An 8,649-nucleotide genomic window follows, 5' to 3' on the forward strand; every position below is an offset into this window, starting at 1 on the left:
ACACCCATATAAAAAGATTAGGGAGGAAATGAATCAATAGAATCCAGCAGTCTTATATATGGGTTTTTAATAATAATTTTTAAAAACTTAGGTACTGTATAACAGCGTAAATGGCAGAAGACTGCTTGCTGCTATAAAGGAAACAAATTTATACATTTTCATAAGCAAAAGGTCTTATTTGGAATTGAGATCTCAGAGAGAATTCCGATATTTAAGAAAAACAGACTGATATTTAACATAAGTTTTTCAAAAGATGATGACATACAACCGATGAAATGCAACTGTGGTGTGAAAGGTCTGGTGTTAAAGATATTGTAGGAATATCTAATAATACAATGATATTTTTACTAATACTTGTATTATATTTTAGAGTTTGCATGGCACGCGGTAATGCCTGTAAGTCATTAAATAAAGCATATAAATTTAAAAATGTAAATAAATAAAAATATTTGCACCTGCACCAAGAAAACAAATCTTTATCTGGAGCTCCAGCCTTTCTTCCAGTGCTCATCGGCTGTGATCGATGCAGAATTAGGCAGTGAAAAGCAGCCTGAGGGACGGCTGCCTGCACTTCTGAATTAAGAGATTTTTTAAAAAAAACCCAAGCAAGCAGAATGTATGAAAGTCACCTGAGCTATTCCCCAAGACCTGCTGGATATTATGGGTATCGGCTGGGAAATGTGCACATTACCCCTAACATATATATCTCTATCTCTAAATAACATTATGCACATCTGACAAAGCGGTCTACAGTCCACCAAAGGCGACGCCACAATAAATGCCCTTTAAGGTGCTGCAAGACTCTCTTTTGGGTGCAAACAGTTCTATTCCAATGTGCTTTGACAAATCTTGAAGAAATCTCATCACCTAAGACACTGGAGAGGGATGCAACCAAGTCATGCAGGAGAGGATAAAATATACGCCATTAAGAAGGCATATTTTGTACGTATTTATGGAAATTAAGGAAAATCAGGAGCACGCACCGGCGCACGTCTAATTCTCCTTAAACAACAGCCAATTGTAATTGTAAGAATCTCAATAGCTCTAACTTGCTCCATTCCTGCTTACCAATTTCCTGCAACTTCGTTAAAAGTAAATATTGGCAATAAAATAAAATAAAAACCCAGCTCACGGCATCAAATATGAACAGCCACTTGACAAAATGTCTTCTCGCCTTTGAAATTTCAGTGCAAAAGAATGAACACCTTGGAAGAGGTGAAAGTGGATCCCGCTGGATCAAGAATATATAATAAACAAAATCCATACAATGGATTCATGAAATAATTATTCCAGATGTGAGTCAAAAGCAGAGGAGCCAAAGAAATCAGCTGTGCTGTCAAATTCCTTCTTCTACACACTGGTTCTCCCCCTTTGCTCCAATGAGGGTTGTTTTCATCTTTCCGCTGCAAGAGCTGCTGAAACAGAGAGCAACAAGAATTCACTTTTATGAAACTGTGCTTAAGGCCAGGCTGGTATTACAGAACAGATTAATGAAAAGCAATCTCAAGAGACTGCAAATTTGATTGGAGCAGCAGCAGAGGATCCTTTCCCTTTCGGGGCATTTCCCCCACTCAAAATCGCCCACCACCACCACTGCCTGACATATATTTCCTGCTGGGGGGGGGGACATTTGGGAGGGAGGGTTCCAGAAAGAGAGGTGTACAATTGCACAGTTAGGCATGTGCAACTGCCTTTTTTCTGGGCCACTAAGACATGAAGAAGTGGCTCGAAGTGCAATTTTTAAAGCAGAAGCCCAGGCACAGCAGCTGAATCCTCCCTGAGGTTCCACACATCTTCCAGCTTGCCAACGTTCTCAGGAGAGGTCTGTTTGGAGCATTAAAAATACCCCACAGCAAGAACAAAAGGCTCATAAAGAGGTGGGTAAGATGATAGTAAGGATGTTGGAAGAAAGACAGGTTACTAAAACACATATTAAAATCATTTGTAATTAAAGTAGTGTTGAAGACTGAATCCTCTTTTAGGCTTTGCTGTAATAATTATTTTAAAAGGCAGTAGGGCATTTGTATAACTGCATACACTCAACCTCAGTTCCCGAACGCCTCCGCTTTGGAATGTTTTGGCTCCCAAATGCCAAAAACCCAGAAGCAACTGCTCCGGTTTTCGAACGATTTTTGGAAACTGAACATCCTATGCAGCTTCCGTTTTGAGTTTCCCTATTGTAATGAGGTTTCCGCTTTCAGTTTTCGGTTGTCAAACATTTCGGAAGTCAAATGGTCTTCCGGAACGGATTACGTTCGACAACCAAGATTGACTGTATAGTCCTATAGACTATAGATCTATAGTCCGCCTTTCCTCAACAAGCTCATGGCATAAGACCTTTTCAAATAAAAACGATAATGGGGTTTTGGGCTCTCTGGTGCAGCTGGCAAGGTGGTGGTCCGTGTCGTTTTGGCCCCTTGGGCCACATTTTATCTGCAGTTATTGTGCTGTATGTCTCAGTTGCAAAAACTGAAACAGCTTTGGACACGTTTTGATTTAAGGCTGTTTTGCCCTGTTCATATGAACTACTACGTCCCTGTTCAAACCAGCTTTTTATGCCCTTTGCAAACAAATGTGTTGAGATGTGTCTGTCCGTACACAAATGTGTGGGGTGTGTCTGTGCCAAACTGGGACTTTGGGTGAAATAAAGCCTAGTTTCAAGCATTCTTTTATTTTTAACCTTCTGTGAACATTTCAGTCTCCTGCTTTAAAACAGAGGTGAAGAAACTGTGGCACTCCGGATAATGTTTGATTTCAACTCCTTTTATTCCCTGGGCGGATCTACATTCATGGTTTATAATGTTAGGAAAGGGTTAAGAAAATGTTTCAAAATGTAAGGGTCATATTAAATTTAGCTTAGAACATTAATCATGCGTTATTAAAATGTGACACAAGAGGGCACTGCAGAGCAACTAGTTATTATAAACCAGATAGAAGTTGTGGAAAGGAAACTAAGTGAAACCAAATGGGACTGATGTTTGATGATGTTTAAAAGGCGAGTATAGATCCAGCCCCTGACTGCTCTCCATGTTGACTGGGGCTGATGGGAGTTGACATCAACATCTGCAGGATCATGGATTCACAACCCAAGTTTTACAAACAAAAACCAGGCTCAAAGCGGCCAAGCTCAGAAGCGCTGCATGCTGCAACATTAGATTGCAGGGCCCCATCTGGTTTATTTTTGTTCTGAGATAGATAGATAGATAGATAGATAGATAGATAGATAGACAGATAGATAGATAGATAGATAGATAGATGATAGATAGATAGATAGATAGATGATAGATAGATATAATATTATATTCTCTTTTAATTGTCACCCATCCTGAGTCTTCATGCTGTGGAAGGCAATGACTAAATGGATACAGTGGTACCTTGGTTCTCAAAGTTCTCAAATGCCTTGGTACTCAAACAACTTGGAACCCAAACACTGCAAACCCGGAAGTACGTGTTCCGGTTTGCGAACTTTTTCCGTTAGTTGAACATGCTCCATTTTGAGTATTACGCTTCCGATTTGAGTGCCACACTTCCGTTTTGAGTGTTACACTGAAGTCTGTCTGGTTTTGCTATTTATTTTGCATTTTTGTTTTTGGGGCTCTTTTGTTTTTGTGACTGTGTGGAACCCAGTTCAGCTACTGAATGATTGATTGTGTGACTGGAGTACATTGTTTATTGCTTTCGTTTTATGGATCAATGGTCTCGTTAGATAGTAAAATTCATGTTAAATTGCTGTTTGAGGAGTTGTTTTTAAAAGACTATAACGGATTAATCCATTTTGCATTACTTTCTATGGGAAAGCGTGCCTTGGTTTTGGAATGCTTTGGTTTTGGAACAGACTTCTGGAACAGATTAAGTTTGAGAACCAAGGTCAAGGTAAAGGGACCCCTGACCATTAGGTCCAGTCGTGGCCGACTCTGGGGTTGCGGCGCTCATCTCGCTTTACTGGCCGAGGGAGCCGGCGTACAGCTTCCGGGTCATGTGGCCAGCAGGACTAAGCCGCTTCTGGCGAACCAGAGCAGCGCACTGAAATGCCGTTTACCTTCCCGCCGGAGCGGTACCTATTTATCTACTTGCACTTTGACGTGTTTTCGAACTGCTAGGTTGGCAGGAGCAGGGACCGAGCAACGGGAGCTCACCTTGTCGCAGGGATTCGAATTGCGACCTTCTGACTGGCAAGTCCTAGGCTCTGTGGTTTAACCCACAGCGCCACCCGCGTCCCTTTGGTTTTGGAACGGACTTCCGGAACAGATTAAATTTGAGAACCAAGGTACCACGGTATATTAACAGGCAACTACAAACTATTTTGCCTCGCCAGGGAAAGCAGAATCTGTCACCTTTTAAAATCAAGGCAACAGAAAATAAAAACGAAGCAGGGGATAAAATGGCTGCTGACAAAAAGGACTATAAAGAGTACATTCAACTCGCAACTTGCGTGTGTTTAACCTTTGCAATTTCAACTTTCTGCTGTTGATGGCCAGCAGGCTGAACTCACACAAATTAAATGCATGGAAGCCGGACAGCTTAAAAGTGCTTTTTTGTGTGCAGGGTCTTCCCAACGGAAAAAGAGCTTTTAAGCTCTTGGTCTTGCTTGAGGTGGTGGGTAAGGCCAGTTCAGTGCGCTGGCTCCAGAAGGTCAGATTGCTCCCGTAGGGGCATTCCAAGGGGTTGTTTTGACTAGAAGTGATTTGGGCTTTATGCACTATCCCTGGAACGTAACCCCCATGTAAGACGGGGTATCTAGTTGGCCACTGGGAGAACAGGATGCTGGACTAGATGGGCCAATGGCCTGATCCTGCAGGGCTCCTCTTATGTTCCTATATACACCAAAGAAGGGAAATTACGTGCAAATCAAAAGCTCTCTGCCAGGATGCTTCACACTGGCCATGCTAATAAATATATTGCCCCGTATATATTTTGTAGGTGTTTCGTTTAATGGGCTTCAAACAGAACTTTTTAAAAGGAGTGTTATATAGCATGTCGAAGTTAGTCCATAAAGAATAGACGTACATTTTCTATACAGGAGGAACCAGCTTACTACTACCATCATGATGACACATATTATGAACAGCACTCGGGTGATGCGTCTATTTCTTCCGTTAGCAGTAATTCCTTAGGAAGAAAATTTGAAAACAACAGGTTAAAAAAGAGCCATCTCCAATCAATACTTTTGGATTGATTTCATGGATCAGGTCAATGTTTTTGGATGCAGAGGAGAACAAACCCCAAACACTCAACACCTTCAATGCAAAAATGTTCAGCTGAACTTTCTTGCCGAACAATGGTATAAAGGTAGAAGACCAAGAACCCACCTTTAATCCCTACATGCAAAAGGCAATTTAGTTTTAATTTTTTTTACTGCATTTGTACTTCTTTCTCAATGTGTCTCATGCACACTCTGTTTTGCTCCTTTTCCCTCTCTCTTGGGATATATCTTCTTCCCAACGAACCCCTGGGAAGGTTGATGGTTGAGGGATGGGTAGCAGTCTCTAACAGAATTATTAATGCAGATACCAAAATATAATTCCTAGGAATTTGAGGGAGAAACCATGACATTTATGGACTTTCCCCTCAACTTTCTTACTTAAAAATAAAAAAAAATGTTGCCCTACTGGTGTAACCCATCTTGGGTTAGGCTGCAGTCTGGGGGTTCTGACCCACCAGCGCAGACTATTGTTGGATATTTTTTAGTGTTTGATTTTATATTGTTATTTAAGGCCATTCCTATACACACACACACAACCTGAAGCAGTATGTGAAAAAGACATTACAAATATACAATAAACTATTGAAAACTGCAGTAAACACGCAATAAAGTATTGTAAAATACAAAAAGACAGGGTCCATCTTAATGAGCAGGGAAAGCCTAGGTGAAGAGATGTCTGAAGCAGGTAACTGATGGTGCTTCCCTGTGGTGGTGGTGGAGGTATCTTTACATATCTTGCTGAATAACAACCTGTATTCACTAAGTAATGAAGGGAAGTTTACAAGTTCCATAAAGAGTCAGTGTTGTGCAGCAGTGTCAGACTAGGACCTGGGAGACCCAGGTTCAAATTCCCACCCAGCCCTGACCTTGGACCAGTCACGGCCTCTCAGCCCATTCTACCTCGCAGGTTTGTTGTGGGAATTAGATGTGGAGGGCCAGAATCATGGGCACCACCAGGCCAGAGCAGTGGAGGCAGCCAGGGGGGCCAACTGGCATGGGCCTACGATTTTGAGGGTGGCCAACTCCAAGTCCCCATGGCAGTGGCAAAGGGGGACCCTTTGGTAAAGATGAATGACATGGGCCCTACATTGTATATCTAGCCTGGGCCTCTTATACCAGCTTGACACAGCCTGGTGTGCCACCTTATGCACCCTGAAGGAAAATGGTGGGAAACAAGCAAACAATGATAAAGGCCAACGGGATAAACACTTACCTGACAGGTAACACTTTTGCACACTGATGGATGTGCTGGCATTTGAATTGGTGGTGGTTATGGTACATGTGATTTGCTCAGAAGGGTTTAGGCTTCCCTTAATGCTGACCACAGGCTGGTCAGAAAGAAATGTATTTTTTAATTCCCAGTGGTAGGTCACAGGTGGATGCTGGAAGCCTGGCATGCAGAACACCTGGATGCTGTTATTGTCAACACGGCAGATTAAAAGAGGTGACCGTAGCTCTCCTGCAGAGAGGAAGTAAACGGATGAGACTCCGCTCTATTTCTCCTTGACATCTGCAGGCGAGGCAGTGGAAGTGCTGGACCGGTGCCTTGCCTCCGTAATGGACTGGATGAGAGCCAACAGACTGAAGCTCAATCCAGATAAGAGAAGGCCTCTTCTCGTGTTGCCACTCTCTAGACCTCTCGAGGAGGAGGAGGAGGCACACAAAGAAGGGCCTTCGAAGATGCTCTCAGGGTCTGGGTAGGTTCATACGGAAAGAGGCGGTCCTTGAGGTACTGCGGACTGCACTGGGCCCGGAAACTAATTGGTAGCCAGTGCAGTCGGACCAGGACTGGTGTAATATGCTCAAACCGATCCGGGGAGCAACCTGGCCCAGTGCAGTCGGACCAAGATTGGTGTAATATGCTCAAACCGTCTTGCTCTGGTGAGCCACCTGGCCGCTGAATTCTGCACTAGCCGAAGTTTCCCCACTGTCTTCAGAGGCAGCCCTTCCTAGAAGGCATTGCAGTAATCCAACCAGAGCATAAGGTAGGGACCCATGTGGCACTGTAGTCTAAACCACTGACCCTCTTGAGACACAGCTGTCAACCTTCCCTTTTTTTGCAGGAAATTCCCTTATTCCAGCGCTGTTTCCCGCTGCTATCCTGGATTGTTAGATATCCCATAGACTGTCCCCGGGACAGGTGAGGCTGCTGATCCCTTATTTTCAAATCTGAAAGTTGACAGCTATGTCTCGTGCTTGCCAGTCACAAGATTGGCAGTTCGAATCCCTGCAATGGGACAGGGTGAGCTCCCCTTGCTCAGTCCCTGCTCCTGCCAACAGAGCAGTTTGAGAGCATGCCCAAAAGTGCAAGTAGATCAATAGGTACCACTCCAGCGGGAAGGTAAACGGTCTTTCTGTGCGCTGCTCTGGTTCGCCAGAAGCGGCTTAGTCCTGCTGGCCACAGGACCTGGGAAAACTGTCTGCGGACGAAGGCCGGCTCCCCTGGCCAGTAAAGTGAGATGAGCGTGCAACCCCCGAGTCGTCCACAACTGGACTTCCCAGTCAGGCTCCTTTCCCTGTTTTGAGCCAGAGCACAGACCCGAGTAGTTTGCTTCTCCCTGTGGGGATCGGGGCGCAGCTGGGGGCCCCGAGGCAGCCAAGGATCCCGGAGGACCCAGCTGGGAAGAGCTGCTCCTTCCGAGGAAGCCCAGCCCCAGCAGCAGCCCGCCTCCCCGTCCCCGCCCGGCCGGGCCGCCGCCGTCCAGGAGCCGCTGGCTTGCTTACCCGACGGGGCGGCGGCGCCGAGGAGGCCTCTGGCCCGAAGCAGCAGCAGCGCCGCCAGAAGCAGCAGCCGCGCCAGCGGCCTCCGGCCCCGGGGACCCGCCATGGCCGCGCCCAGGGGAGCCGCGGCCGGGGAAGCAGAGCCAGGCCCAACCGCCCTCGCCAGCCGAAGGCTCGGCGCCCGCGGAGGAGGCGGCGGCGGCGGCAGGCCTCGCGCCGCCACGGGGCGGCCTGCGGAACTCGCCGCCTCGGGAGCCAAGGCCCAGCGGGGGGGGGGCGGCTTGGACCCCAAGCGAAACAGGGGCATCGCCACTCAGATGGGGGGGGGGGGGGGAGCCACGCCTGGCCAGCAGTTTTGTGGAGCGGGGCTCACCCGCCCCCGACCTTTTATTCCATTGGGGCCCCCCCGCCTCCTCCCTTCTCCCACCCAGTTGGATTTCAGAGAGAGAGAGAGGGGACCCTCCTTGCCATTGGGATCTTGCAGGTTGAATCATTGGAAATCCCCCCCGCCCCCCCGCCCCCCTTTCTGGCACTCACTTCCTCACATTCGCAAAGAAAATGGTGTTTGACGCAACTTCAGCAGTTCTGCCCCAGAAAGCTGTTTTAAAAGAGATTCCATGCTTTTTGTGAATGCTGCCTCTTTCCCTTGGAGTGAATGGGAGCAGGGGGTGGGTGGGTGGGGGGGTGGGTGTGTGTGGTGCTAGGTGGCACCTGGGAAACATCAC

General features: G+C 46.4%; 1 protein-coding gene across 2 annotated transcripts; it reads right to left on the reverse strand.

Annotated features, from left to right (window-relative positions):
- Window positions 1–50: 50 nt before the first annotated feature.
- On the reverse strand, window positions 51–8,065 carry LOC307206894 (uncharacterized protein). 2 transcript variants are annotated; one of them, XM_079960372.1, is made up of 4 exons: window positions 7,928–8,065; window positions 6,417–6,662; window positions 5,008–5,109; window positions 51–1,412 (listed from the first exon to the last, which is right to left on the reverse strand). In XM_079960372.1, the coding sequence occupies exons 1-4, from the start codon at window positions 8,028–8,030 to the stop codon at window positions 1,393–1,395; spliced, it is 471 nt and encodes a 156-aa protein (XP_079816498.1). In that variant the 5' UTR covers window positions 8,031–8,065; the 3' UTR covers window positions 51–1,392. The 2 variants fall into 2 exon arrangements, with proteins under 2 accessions (XP_079816498.1, XP_079816497.1); XM_079960371.1 differs by having other exon boundaries at window positions 51–1,415.
- Window positions 8,066–8,649: the final 584 nt, after the last annotated feature.

This window comes from Podarcis cretensis (genome assembly GCF_951804945.1).
Source record: "Podarcis cretensis genome assembly, chromosome: 17".
In the NCBI taxonomy this organism is placed as follows: Eukaryota; Metazoa; Chordata; class Lepidosauria; order Squamata; family Lacertidae; genus Podarcis; species Podarcis cretensis.

Bases quoted from the DNA above. Each gene is read 5' to 3' on its own strand.
- LOC307206894 (XM_079960371.1), bottom strand. From the start codon at position 8,030: ATGGCGGGTCCCCGGGGCCGGAGGCCGCTGGCGCGGCTGCTGCTTCTG. The intron at 5,110-6,416 runs GTAAGTGTTTAT...TTTCTTCCTAAG, and splicing joins GCAAAAGTGTTACCTGTCAG to GAATTACTGCTAACGGAAGA. The intron at 1,416-5,007 runs GTACGTCTATTC...TCTCTGTTTCAG, and splicing joins GTTCCTCCTGTATAGAAAAT to CAGCTCTTGCAGCGGAAAGA.